General features: G+C 41.8%; 1 protein-coding gene across 1 annotated transcript in view; it reads left to right on the forward strand.

Moving 5' to 3' along the window:
- Positions 1 to 236: 236 nt before the first annotated feature.
- bcl2l11 (BCL2 like 11) overlaps positions 237 to 14,279 on the forward strand; it is a 43,919-nt gene continuing 29,876 nt past the window's right edge. Inside the window, exons 1-2 of the mRNA XM_062995445.1 lie at positions 237 to 315; positions 6,200 to 6,342. Coding sequence (XP_062851515.1) covers positions 237 to 315; positions 6,200 to 6,342 — 222 coding nt within the window. The remainder of the gene's footprint in view (positions 316 to 6,199; positions 6,343 to 14,279) is intronic.

Genomic DNA, 14,279 nt, shown 5'->3' on the forward strand with positions numbered 1-14,279 from the left:
CTTTACAAAATCCAGGACTAACAGATAAAAAAACCCCAGATGCCTCCAAGTCCAGAGCCTGAACCTAATGCTGCATCTGGACATGGTTAACATATGGCTTCTTTTTTGCAGTTTGAATGTAACTCAGTGTATCGTAGTGCTTGACAATGTCAATTGTAGTAATATTATTAAATATTTAAAATATATTATTAACAGTGTCACTGGCTCAACATCGCAAATGAATTAATCAGGGCCTCATGGTTGATTACAGGATTCCCTCTCTTAAATGTAAGGTCTTTGTGACTTTTGCGAGGAACAACATGGCCATGCTTTCAGGTAAGCACCATCCCACAAGCTTTCATAAAAAAGTTCTTCAAAGGACTTCAAAGCACCTTTACTGAAATCTGATAAAGCTTTTTTTACAGATCAATATATGCAGATCAATGCAGGTTTCAACCACACAGCAAAAAAAAGAGAAAAGCTTCCATCACAAGGCTGGCGTGTCATGCTCATTTTGCTTAAGGTTATTTGTCATGTTTTCTGTCTTATTTTAGCAATGGGTCAGCATCACACTGTAGTTATGCAGAATCCCTTAAATAGAAAATACAAAAAATCCAAAAGATTTCTCTGACCTTAATTTTTAAATTAAAAAAATGCAAGGGTAGTAAATCAGAGCAGGTGTTTTAAGGCAAAGATTGAGCAACACTGTCCAAATTCTATGGTCTCTATATATGTAATTGATTGGAAATATTATTTACCCTTTTGTTATACTTTGATATACTAATTAGCTTGTGATATTTTTAACTTGAATTGAGCTTATTCAACTTATTTAGACTTTAGTTATGTTATTTTAAAGGAGTCCAGAATGTTGAATTATGTCATGTGGCAAATGGTTAGGATATACTTGAGGGCCACAAGAAGACAAAGATGTTCTGCCAACCTCTGAGGTCTTTTCTTCCTTTTACTTCCCAGTTCTTCCTGTTTTGAATGTGACTTTGCATTATTTTGTAGCATTAATTTTTTTAGTTGTTCAATTGTGTGGCAACAGTCTTGCAAAAATCTCCACTGGCAGATTTCTACTCACACACTCCAAAAAACTGTGAAATTGTTTGTCATGTGTGCTAGAGGAGGACTAAATATTAATGTCATTGTTTTGGAAATAATATGTCCAATAAACTTATAGTCAGCTATGAACGTAATTAGCTATATAAAATAAGACTTGGGATTTCAGTGATATATGGAACAGTTCTTTTTTATGACCAAATGTTGTATTAAAGGTGAAAACAGTTTTTTTTCTTTTCTGCTTAAAAAATATACAACATTATGTTGTGCTGTTGCAACTTTGGTGCCACTACAGACTTACAACACAACTTTCAAAGTCATTGGTCATCGTTTTCTGAATCTTCATGATGCATTACACATTTTCAGTAGGATGGTTCATGAGCTGCTATGTCACCCCCAAAGAGAAATGTCAGTGGATGGACTGATCAAAAAACTGGACCAGTTCTGCCTCTGACCATCTTCAAACCAGGTCTGTAGGGACAAACTGTAACGATATGTGGGCTAGACGGACAGGAGGGGCGGACACAAACGTAGAGATGTGTAAACAACAGATTTAATATAACAAAAGACAGGACATACCACGCTAAGAGGACTAACAAAGCTAACAAGGCTAAACAAAGACTAAACAGGACTAAACAGACTAACAGGACTAAACAGATTAACAGGACTAAACAGACTAACAGGCTAAACAGACCAACAGGATTAAACAGACTAACAGGACTAAACAGACTGGACAGGACTAAACAGACTAACAGGCTAAACAGACTAACAGGATTAAACAGACTAACAGGACTAAACAGATTAACAGGACTAAACAGACTAACAGGCTAAACAGACTAACAGGATTAAGGACTAAACAGACTAAACAGACTAAACAGAACTAAACAGACTAAACAGGCTAACGGACAGGCTAATACACACAGGCTAACAAACAAGGACTAAGCTAACAGACAGGGGCTGAACAGTGACTAAACTAAACAGGCTAACAAAGCTACACAGGCTAAACAGACTAAACAGGTTAAACAGACTAAACAGACAGGACAGGACTAAACAGACAGAACAGGACTAAACAGACTAAACAGGACTAAACAGACTAACTGGCTAAACAGACTAAACAGGTTAACGGACAGGCTAAACAAAGACTAAACAGGACTAAACAGACTAAACAGACCAAACAGACTAAACAGACCGGATGAAACGGCAAGGAGCAAGGAGCAAGGAGCAAGGAGCAAGGAGCAAGGAGCAAGGAGCAAACAGTCACCAGAGCAAACAGACAGAGTTACCCTCAATAATCTCCAACCAGCCTTTCCCTGAGCCTCTCCTAAATAGTAGCAGCTGGGGCTAATTAGCCCCAGCTAACCAATCAGGAGAGGGAGGCTGGCTGGAGACTGGGGAGAGAAGGGCGTGGCACACTGGAGCACAGGATCACCCTGAGGCTCCAAGCGTGACAGTAGGCCCCTCCCTGAAGGCACGACTCCTGGCGTGCCCAAATAAAAAAACCAAAAACAAAAAGGAGGTCCTGGACCCTGAGGGGCATATTTGAAGTAATTTAATATGCCTTGCGGTAGGCATGATAGGAGACCAGAAGCGCTGTCGGGGAGCGCCGACGAGAGTTCAAAAGCGCCGTCGGGGGGCGCCATCGCCGGAACAGAAGTACCATCGGAGGGCGCCAACACAGAAACAGGAGCGCCATCTGGGGGCGTCATCTCGGAAACAGGAGCGCCATCTGGGAGTGCCAACGAGGAAACAGAAGCACCTTCGAAGGACACCAACTCTGGAACAGGAGCGCCATCAGGGGGCGCCAACTCAGGAACAGGAGTGCCGTCGGAGGACACCAACTCTGGAACAGAAGTGCCGTCGGAGGACACCAACTCAGGAACAGAAGTGCCGTCGGAGGACACCAACTCAGGAACAGAAGTGCCGTCGGAGGACACCAACTCAGGAACAGAAGTGCCGTCGGAGGACACCAACTCAGGAACAGGAGCGTCGCCGAGGGACGCCCATTCGGGAACAGGAGTGCCATCAGGGGGCACCAACTCGGGAACAGGAGCGGCATCGGGCTGCGCCAACTCGGGAACAGCAGCGCCATCGGGATGCGCCAACTCGGGAACAGGAGCGCCATCGGGATGCGCCAACTCGGGAACAGGAGCCAGCTGCGTGGAGCCTGGCGAAGAGGTTTCGGGAGTCAGCTGCGGTGAGCCTGGCGAAGAGGCTTCGGGAGTCAGCTGCGGTGAGCCTGGCGAAGAGGCTTCGGGAGTCAGCTGCGGTGAGCCTGGCGAAGAGGCTTCGGGAGTCAGCTGCGGTGAGCCTGGCGAAGAGGCTTCGGGAGTCAGCTGCGGTGAGCCTGGCGAAGAGGCCTCGGGAGTCAGCTGCGGTGAGCCTGGCGAAGAGGCCTCGGGAGTCAGCTGCGGTGAGCCTGGCGAAGAGGCTTCGGGCGTCAGCTGCGATGAGCCTGGCGAAGAGGCTTCGGGAGTCAGCTGCGGTGAGCCTGGCGAAGAGGCTTCGGGAGTCAGCTGCGGTGAGCCTGGCGAAGAGGCTTCGGGAGTCAGCTGCGGTGAGCCTGGCGAAGAGGCTTCGGGAGTCAGCTGCGGTGAGCCTGGCGAAGAGGCTTCGGGAGTCAGCTGCGAAAATCCTTGAGAAACTCCTTGAAACAGCTGTGAGGACCCTGAAGAGGCGTCCAAAGTCAGCTGCAAAAACACTGGAGAAACGTCACTCAGCTGAGAAAACACTGGAGAGGCGTCCGAAATCAGCTGCTTGGACCCTGAATATGCGTCAAAAGCCAGCTGTTTGGACCCTGGAGAAACTGGACTCAGCTGCGAAAACACTGGAGAGGCGTCCGAAATCAGCTGCTTGGACCCTGGAGAGGCGTCAAAAGTCAGCTGTTTGGACCCTGGAGAAACTGGACTCAGCTGCGAAAACACTGGAGAGGCATCCGAAATCAGCTGCTTGGACCCTGGATATGCGTCAAAAGTCAGCTGTTTGGACCCTGGAGAAACTGAACTCAGCTGAACCTGAGTACATGGGACTGGAGCCGGCAAACAAACAGAGAGACCCTCGGAGCCCTTGGGGTCGAAACAGGAAATAGGACCTAAATAATTTTGGCTGGCTCCTAACATGGACTTGGGACAGTCACGAGCTTTATAAGCGGGCACTGGCTCCTGGACCACATCCGCAGTGGGCACTGGGGAAAACTTAACCTCCCCAGTGGGCACTGGATGCCAGGTATAAGCTGCAGTGGGCACTTTGCTACATGAAAATTTGGTTCTCATGAGGCCCTCAAAATCCTTCACCGAGTTCAGCACAACTCCCCTGTCAGACCAAAGCTGCTTAGCCCACTCACGAGCAGCACCCCTCAGTCTAGACATCATAAATCGTACCTTGTCGATTTCAGTTGGCTGGGGGTCCAGAAGGTTCTGCAGGTAGAGCTGGCTCTGTAGAAGGAAGCCTTCAACCCTATGGTTGCTTCCATCATAAGGAGCCGGCCTACTAAGCGGGAAGACTAGAGGAAACCTCATAGATCCCAAGTCTGGGAAAACATGAACAAGCAACATCTCGCTGTGTCCTAATAGGGGAGATTATTCTGTAACGATATGTGGGCTAGACGGACAGGAGGGGCGGACACAAACGCAGAGATGTGTAAACAACAGATTTAATATAACAAAAGACAGGACATACCACGCTAAGAGGACTAACAAAGCTAACAAGGCTAAACAAAGACTAAACAGGACTAAACAGACTAACAGGACTAAACAGATTAACAGGACTAAACAGACTAACAGGCTAAACAGACCAACAGGATTAAACAGACTAACAGGACTAAACAGACTGGACAGGACTAAACAGACTAACAGGCTAAACAGACTAACAGGATTAAACAGACTAACAGGACTAAACAGATTAACAGGACTAAACAGACTAACAGGCTAAACAGACTAACAGGATTAAGGACTAAACAGACTAAACAGACTAAACAGAACTAAACAGACTAAACAGGCTAACGGACAGGCTAATACACACAGGCTAACAAACAAGGACTAAGCTAACAGACAGGGGCTGAACAGTGACTAAACTAAACAGGCTAACAAAGCTACACAGGCTAAACAGACTAAACAGGTTAAACAGACTAAACAGACAGGACAGGACTAAACAGACAGAACAGGACTAAACAGACTAAACAGGACTAAACAGACTAACTGGCTAAACAGACTAAACAGGTTAACGGACAGGCTAAACAAAGACTAAACAGGACTAAACAGACTAAACAGACCAAACAGACTAAACAGACCGGATGAAACGGCAAGGAGCAAGGAGCAAGGAGCAAGGAGCAAGGAGCAAGGAGCAAGGAGCAAGGAGCAAGGAGCAAGGAGTCACCAGAGCAAACAGACAGAGTTACCCTCAATAATCTCCAACCAGCCTTTCCCTGAGCCTCTCCTAAATAGTAGCAGCTGGGGCTAATTAGCCCCAGCTAACCAATCAGGAGAGGGAGGCTGGCTGGAGACTGGGGAGAGAAGGGCGTGGCACACTGGAGCACAGGATCACCCTGAGGCTCCAAGCGTGACACAAACATAGAAAACAGTTTAATAAACACTAAAAATGACAAAGACAAATGGCCTGGTGTGTGCATTTTTTTAAATTAATAAGACAGTGATGTAGAGTGAACTACTTATTTAGTTTCAAATATAGGAAGACACAGTCAACATAAGCAATTTTGATTAAATAATTAAATAATATATCTGATTTATTATGTATGGGTGTAATGTATTAACAGATTTTGTCCTGACAGTTTCTTCTGTAGATAAGGCAACAGGCAGAGGGTCTTACAGAATAGCCTTGTTTCTCAGCTGTACACTAAGGTCAGTGTCACTGTGAGCTTGGGTGGGTCAGAAAACAGTTTTCTGTACCTAATAGTTATTTTGTGGTGGTTGTTAGGGTGGTTGGAGATTGATCACTGAGTCGTCTTTGTTAACCTTTTGGAAAGTGGCTCATGTTAGAAAGCACAATTTAGAATATACATTAATAAGTGCAACACCGAGGCTGTCTACAGAAAGGGCCAGAGCAGACTTTATTTTTTAAGGAGGCTCAGGTCCTTCAATGTATGCAGCAAGTTGCTACACATTTTTTTACCAGTCTGTAGTGGAATGTGCAATTTTCTATGCAGCTATCTGCTGGGGAAGCAGCATTAGAGCCAAAGACTCCAAAAAGCTTAACAAGCTTATCAGGAAGGCTGGTTCTGTGCTGGGTTTTGCTCTGGAGCCGCTAGAGCTGATTATTGAGCAGAGAATTATGCACAAGCTGCTCAATGTAATGGACAATACCTCACACCCATTACACAACCTACTAATTAAACAGCAAAGTGCCTTTAGTGGAAGGTTCCGCCAACTTCGCTGCAACAAAGAGCGCTATAGGAAGTCATTTCTGCCCACAGCTGTGGCAACCTATAATAACTCTTACTGGTGCAAGAGAAGGACGCAGAACCTATAACACCCACGAAAGACAATTCAACTTACAATTTGCACATGGTACTGTTTTATTTGCACAGTTGTAAATTGCACAATGTCTGTAACTGCACCTAATAATTGTTATTGCTGCTGCGACACCACAGTTTCCCTTCGGGGATTAATAAAGTACTCAATCAATCAATCAATCAATAACACTTGCATGAACTCTAATGTCTCATCCATTGCTTATGTCATCCTGAGCATTTAGACAAGAAGAATTTTTATTGCCTGAATCTGATGCCTGCATCTCGTGTTTAGCCTTTAGCCACAATTGGGTAAGTTCCAGGTGGCCACGGCTGAATTGGGTGCAAAGGGGGGAAAATCCCTGTGAATCCATGATTCCAGTCACACTGTCAAGATTGCCCGTTCCTGTAGCAGAAATAGGATAGAATAGGATAGTATTCTTCTGGTCATAAGCCTCACCTTACTTGTGCCAGATAAACTGCTGACACATATATTCTTTTCTCCATAGAACTGTGTCATATAACTCTGCAGGTCTATTTAAATTAACTCTTAGCATGTTCCATTTGACCTTCCTGGGTTTCTTGGTCAAAAGTGATGTGCATCATTAAGTCAAATCATAAAGTGCTTGTTTTTTTTCGGGTTATCAATAATACAATTGTCCCAGCCTTCATCAGGTCATCCTGTACGTCTCTTTTAGGAGCACAGGGTGACCTCTGCATGAATTTTTGGGCTTTCTCCCTCAACTACACAGGTTTGCTGCTGCACCATAACACTTCCAGAGAACGCTGGTACCATTAAATGCTTCATCACTTTTCTTCTTTCTTCCTGTGCTGTTATAAATATTATAAATAGTTATAAATAGTTCATTTTAATACACATACATACATACACACAAACACACACACACACAAACACACACTGTGTTTAACATACTATTCAGTATGTTGTTAAGCAAAAAACCTAAAAGCTGCACAAAGGCAATATTACTTATTCTAAATTTCCATCCACTCATTCTCCTCCCACACACACTTAAAACAAATGCATGCAAGAAGCTCATCTCACAGATGTTACCAACAAAAGAGGCTTATTTGTAAACAGTAGTGAATGTGATTAGGAATATCTTGCTGCTGACTTTAAAAAGCAGGTCATTGAGCTTTGCACAGCAATAAACTCAACATGTCTTTACATTGTTCAGTGCCACAATCCTTTTACTTAATTCCCATTTGGTGACATTGGAGGTGTGGTAGCTGTTCAAGTGTGCCCAGTGAAAGGAGACCACACCATGCTTACCAAGGTATGAGTGGAAAAAACTGGTTTCCTTTACCTGTTCACTTCACTGCAGGCCACTCTTTTCCTCTATTGACTCATTACACATAATGTATGGAACATTTGTAGAAGTTGCACAAACAACTGTTTGTGACCACAATTAAACACTTGATGCTTATTATTGTGTCAGTGAGTATCATACCAATACACACAAAAAAAAAAAAAAAATTCTGGACATTTTTCTGTGTACTGATCAGGGGTAAACTGAAATGCTTCAATAATTTTTTTGTGTTCTCGCATTCCAGTCTGTCTGCAGTATGGTCTACATGAATTAACATAATATGCTAAAATAAACACTGTTAATGTAACCCAAAAACACACACTGCTGATGCTGCTTACAAATGTATTGGCAATTTGAATTCAACTACAGTTCATAACTAAAATATATTGTTGGACAATGTCTTTTATTACCTGTTTTTTAAGTCTTTAGATCTAATGTTCAACACATGTTTGCATCATTCATTTTGCAACAGTCAATTTTCTTGGCTTGGTGTTTATAATTGACTGTACAGCCTTTAGCAGTATTGACTGCATCTAAATGCTTTCTATATTTGATGTTTGTGTTTTACATTACTGTAAAGGCAGTTTAGGGCATGAACTCCTTATTTCAGTTCTTATCACAGCATGTCTATTTGACTAAAGATTGACTTTTATTAGGTCACACCAACATTTTTATTTCATTTCCTTTTAGAACTGTTTCTAAGCTTGGATAAATACAAAAAGAGTTGCATCAGTAAGGGCATTCAGTGTAAAACTGTGCCAGGTCAGGTATGTGGACCAGAATGATCTGCTGTGGCGATTCATAAATACTAATACTTGTTATTCAAAAAGTTCCAGTTTAGATTTTTTCATATTGTGTGTTTTGCATGCATGAAGTGGAACAGGGTGGGTCTACAATCACCCCACAAACAAATTTTATAATAAAGCATTTTATATTGGATACTAAAGTGTTGCTATTTTAGCTTAGCTTATCAGCACATAAATAAAAGCCATCATTGTGTTTGCAAATGATATGTTCCAGAGGCTGGGCACAATGACAATATTAATAGGTCTACATAAAATCTTTGCAAGACACAATACTGACACTAACAAATTGGTAGCAGTCTGTAAAGTGTTATCTAAACAAGGAAAGTGATTGTCTGTCTCAGCTGTTTACATTGAATCTCAATCTCAGAAAATCCTGGTCTCTGATTGGTTGACAGGTGGGTATTAAACCCTTATTGAAATTGCTAATTACACACTATATAATTATTTTGTGTTACATTGTGTGAGAAATATAATTTTGAATGATTAGTTAAACTGTCTAGGGATGCAAGGCATGCAAACCATCTTAAAAACTGTGGAATCAGAGGAGTCTAGCCTGTGTATGGCAAGTGACCATGGTTTAAACAGCATAACAGCCAACAAACTGTCCTGTTACAAGGAAATAAACTTGGTGAAACTGAATTTTTGTGGTGTTCCTTTCCTCTACATTGTCCATTTATTTTTTAATAACAAGTCAGTGACCTATACTGCTTTAATTTTGATATTTTCAGTTTTCAGAAAAAAATGTGTTCAAGAAGGTTTAGCTATGCTGCAGTGACACAATCTCACCTTTGCTGATGTTTTAGAAGCAGCAGTGTGCACATAGATTAGAATACACTCATTTTCATTAGGACACAGATCCAGACTGCAGGCAGGCCAGTCAAACACTCTGTTGTTGCACATGCAGAATAAGGCCTGGCATTCAGTAGTACTATCACAGATATGCAATCCGGCTATATTTGTCACTGTAGCATTAAGGTTTGCATTGACGTCTGAGGGCTTAAAGGTCACATACAATCAGTAATGATTTCCGGCCTTGTCAACCCCAGACTGAGATTTCTTCAAATTCCCTAAATCTTTTCACAATTTTATGTATGGTATATGGTGAAAGCCCTAAATTATTTGCAGTTTTGCATTAAGAAATGCTTTTCTGAACTAATTGACAGACTATTTGACTGAGCCTTTAGTGGATTTTTCCTTCATACTTAATCATGATACCCCCTCACCTGTTACCGAATCACCTGCTTATTGTGGAGCTATACATGTCCTTAACTTAGGTAATTACATTTTTCGATTACTATTACAGCTGTATTCATGTGAATGTTACATTTTTATGCTGTGGCTGTTTAATATTTAAGAAGGATCATACCATTTCATCAAGAAAAAAGCTAACAAAAATTGCAAACACACCATCAATCCACTTCGGTTATACATCACCTGTCAAAGGTCTCATACAATCTGGTCCCACTGTGGTTTACAAGATGTAACATAAAGCCTCCACAAGGGAGTGTTCTTGTACAAGTTTATTTAATTATTATTATTTTTCTCTGCGACCCATTTTTTGGCTTGGTTTGAAAAACCCTGCTCTGAGTGGTTGCTAGGGTGTGAATACTTTTGATCAGATATGCGATTGTGTGTGAGTGGACACACACACAGTTGGTGGAGGTGCAAATACTTTTTCTTAGACAGGTGATTGTGTGTTTGTATGCAAGCACTCAGTTGGTGATGGTGTGAATAATTTTACTCAGATGGGTGTTTGTGTGTGGTTGCTAAGGTATTTTAGAAGGTTGCTAGAGTAAATGAATGGAAGTGAATGGGAGGAAAAAAGCCTGATTTTAAAGGAGAAACAGAGGGGTGTGGGTCTGTATGTTAGTAGATTAGAGCTTGATGACTTGCACTGAAGGTGTCCATTAATTTTTGTGGCGGTCGGGTTAAGGAAAGATAAAAAAAATAAACAAGTGCTGATCAAAAAAATTGTGGTGGTCAGCCTGCCCTGATATAGTAGTATACCCGAAATGGTGTTTATCGGTAGAGCAGAAGTACGATGGATTTTTAAAAAATAATAGGAGTAAATAGGACAAAAAAGTTGATAAATAGGGGTGTGGTTGGTAAATGAGTGTGTGTATCCAAATGCCTGATATCTTTCAATTGCGGAAGAAATGAAAAACAGATAAAATATGTGTGGAATAACAATAATAATAATCATAAACAATAATAATAATAACAGATGAAACGGATAAAAATTATTTACAGACTGTTCTAGTGCACCTTTTGTGTGTCCACCAAGTAAACACTCACATTTGCAGCTGTTTTTTTCCACCCTGGCCCTTTGATGCTCTGCAGTGGTTAGTTGTTGCTCACATAAGACGAGAGAGATATTAACACACACAATTTTTTTTTCCATTCCAGTTTGTCTTATACCCAGCATCCTGCCCTCACTGACCCTAAACCACTAAATACTTGTTCCATTCGATCATAGATTTCTGCATAGGCTCTCCATTACAGAAAAAGTGAAGTATACTGTTTGTGGCTGCTTACTTTAAATGTTGAACAACATCTAGCTCTTTGACAGTGCCTTTGCTTTTGTATTCCAAATATAAAAAAGTATTTATAAAATATTTGTGATTATGCTTTTTACACACAGAAACAGTTCTTGTAGCTGTCACTAAGAAGCTTCATGCAGCGAAAGCAGCAGTCCTCATTCTCCTTGACTACTCTGCAGCCTTTAACACAGTGAATCATAGTATTCTCTTGTCCACTCTCTTCAACCTTGGAGTAACTGGTTTAGCATGGCAATGGATGGCCTCCTACCTTGAAAGGTGCTCTTCTGTAAGTCCCTCTGGATAAGAGCATCTGCTAAATGCTGAAAATGTAATGTAAATGTAAGTAACAAATAACTGTCATTCAAATAGATTTGTTTATTTAGACATTTCTTTGATTCCTTTTATTTGATATTACTGTTAAATATCATGTCCCTTAATCTATAATAAATCTATTAAAATAATAAAATTGAAAATAATAAAAGTTTCAATTATTATGGACACTGGTGTAATGGGAACACCTGCGGCTACGTCTATGGATAATGCATTTTTAGGGGAAAAAGGTGGTTTTGTGGTTGGAATGGCGTGTTTATGTGGCGTGTTTATAGGTTTTATTTGATGATGTGTTTAATGTGTGTTTTCTGTTCATTTTTATGTCAAGTTACTATTTTCAGGTTTTGCTTTGTGTTTGATGTAGTGTGCAGTGACAAATGAAGATGGCCAATCACTGACAAAAGCACTAACAGTGGTGGAAAAGGAAGCCCAATCACAGAAATTCGGCCGGTAGGTCTACCGTTTTTGACGGAAAATCAACCTGGGAGTATTACGCTTAGTTCACATTACACGATTTTTGCCAAGATTTTTGCTCACCAACAGACAATCCCTGCTGGCCGCATAGCCAAATCCACACAGTGTAAAAACTACAACGACTTAAAAGACTCCTGATTAGAAGATATCAAGTTGTGTAGTGTGAACTGTACAGCAATCTGAACACTTTGAAAGTCATGTAGAGTGAACTGAACATTATGAAGCATAGATGCAGCTGTTAGCAAGCTATTGCAGCTGGACCAGTAAGACCACAGTGGTCCAACTCGGACTGGCGTTGGATGGTGAAGCATGACAAGTGCTCCTTGATGTGCCTGGGGCGGAGTGCAGCAGTCTTACAGCCCTTACAGCAGCTTTACAGCGGTGGTTTGGTAGCATCATGTAGCGTCATGTGCGACTGCCGTTAAAATTTGTCTGTTGGCGATGTAGGAAATGTGGGCATAAAGCACGAGATTGTCACGCCTCCCAGCCGGCAGACCCTTTGCTATGGATGCCCTCACCCCCAACCTCACCGCATGACACTTGTGGCGGAAAAAAGGTCTTTGGCTGGCGTTCACAGTGGAAGGCACACAGGTGCTGGTAGATACAGGCTTGAATGTCTCACTGCTGTGGTGGCATGAGGCTGATGAACGGTGGGGTTCAACTCAGGTCTGGTAAAATTATGTACAGTAGATGCTCGGCAGTGGGAGTCTAAGGTTGGAGGTTGGAGGGAGTACGTTTTCAGTTTAAGCAACTGAATAAGGAGTGCTGCCTTCTGCAGTTTAAAAGAGCAGAAATGCCACAATATGCAATTCCAGAATTGTTTATTTAAATAACAGCTAAATAACCTGGATGCCTCAGCTACCCCACAGCAAATTACCCAGCAAGCCTATTTACCCAAAAAGCTAAATACAGAATCCATATTATAGGATTTTGTGAAGTTGCTTTGAGACATTTCTATTGTAAAAAGCGCTATAGAAATAAATTCGACTTGACTAAATAATCCCTCAGCCTCAACTACCACACAGCTAAACAGCCCTTAACCCTAATTACACCAACAGCTAAATAACTCCTTAGCCTCAACTACCCCAAATACTCATACTATGCCAAATACTCAAAATTCTGTAGTGTGAAAAGTGTTGTGATCAGGTTGTGGTTGTTGTAAACGCAAGATACGGAGTAAAGGGGAAACCTGGGGGAGGGGCAGGGACATATATAGGTTCTATCAAAATACATCGGCACACACACAGCCAAATACACCTCAACCCTTATTACCCACTTACTCACTCACATTCTTAACCACTTATCCAGTTAGGGTTGCGAGGGGGTGCGTGAGCCTATCCCAGCTTTTCAATGGGTGCAAGGCACACACAGTAACAGCCAGTCCATCGCAGGGTGCACATACACACACCCATTCACCTGTAGGGCAATTCAGTGTCTCCAATTAACCTGACTGCATGTTTTTGGACTGTTGGAGGAAACCGGAGCTCCCGGAGAAAACCCACGCAGACACGGGAAGAACATACAAACTCAGCACAGAAAAGACCCGGACCTCCCAGCCTGGGGATAGAACCCAGAAACTTCTTGCTGTGGGGTGACAGTGCTACCCACTGAGCCACCATGCCTCCCCAACCCTTATTACCTCAACAACTAAATAACCCCTCAGTCTCAACTACCCCACAGCCAAATACACCTCAGCTCTATTCAAATACCACTCACAAATTACCCCATTAGCCTAATAGCCTTCAATTAAAACCAAATGCCAAGCAACACCTTAGCAACCACTTGGCATCATTTTAGTAATTGCCTACAAAAACTTTAACAATGCAAGATTTTTTAAAGTTTTTTAGTTTAATTTTACATTTAAACAGTGTGTAACATAATTTTACTATTTTCAGAATTTTAACAGTATTTGAAGATTGGATTTATAATTTTATGAGCTTAATAACCCCTCAGCCTTATCTACCACACAGCCAATTACCCATCAACCCTAATTACGCCAACAGCTAAATAACTCCTCAGCTTAAACTACCCCACAGCAAATTATGCCTCAACCCTAATTATCCTAACAGCTAAAAAAAACCCTCAGTCTTAACTACCTTACAACCTAGCACCCCTTAAGCCTAATTACCCCAACAGCTAAATAACCCTTCAGCCTCAACTACCCCACAGCCAAATACCCCTATAACTAATTACCCCAAGAAGCTTAATAATTCCTTAGCTTTAACTACCCCACAGCAACCAATTACTCATCAACCAAAGTTCCAAACAATGCAAAAAATTAGCGAAAGTGTTTGCATCA

The sequence above is a fragment of the Trichomycterus rosablanca genome, chromosome 5 (genome assembly GCF_030014385.1).
Source record: "Trichomycterus rosablanca isolate fTriRos1 chromosome 5, fTriRos1.hap1, whole genome shotgun sequence".
NCBI lineage: Eukaryota > Metazoa > Chordata > Actinopteri > Siluriformes > Trichomycteridae > Trichomycterus > Trichomycterus rosablanca.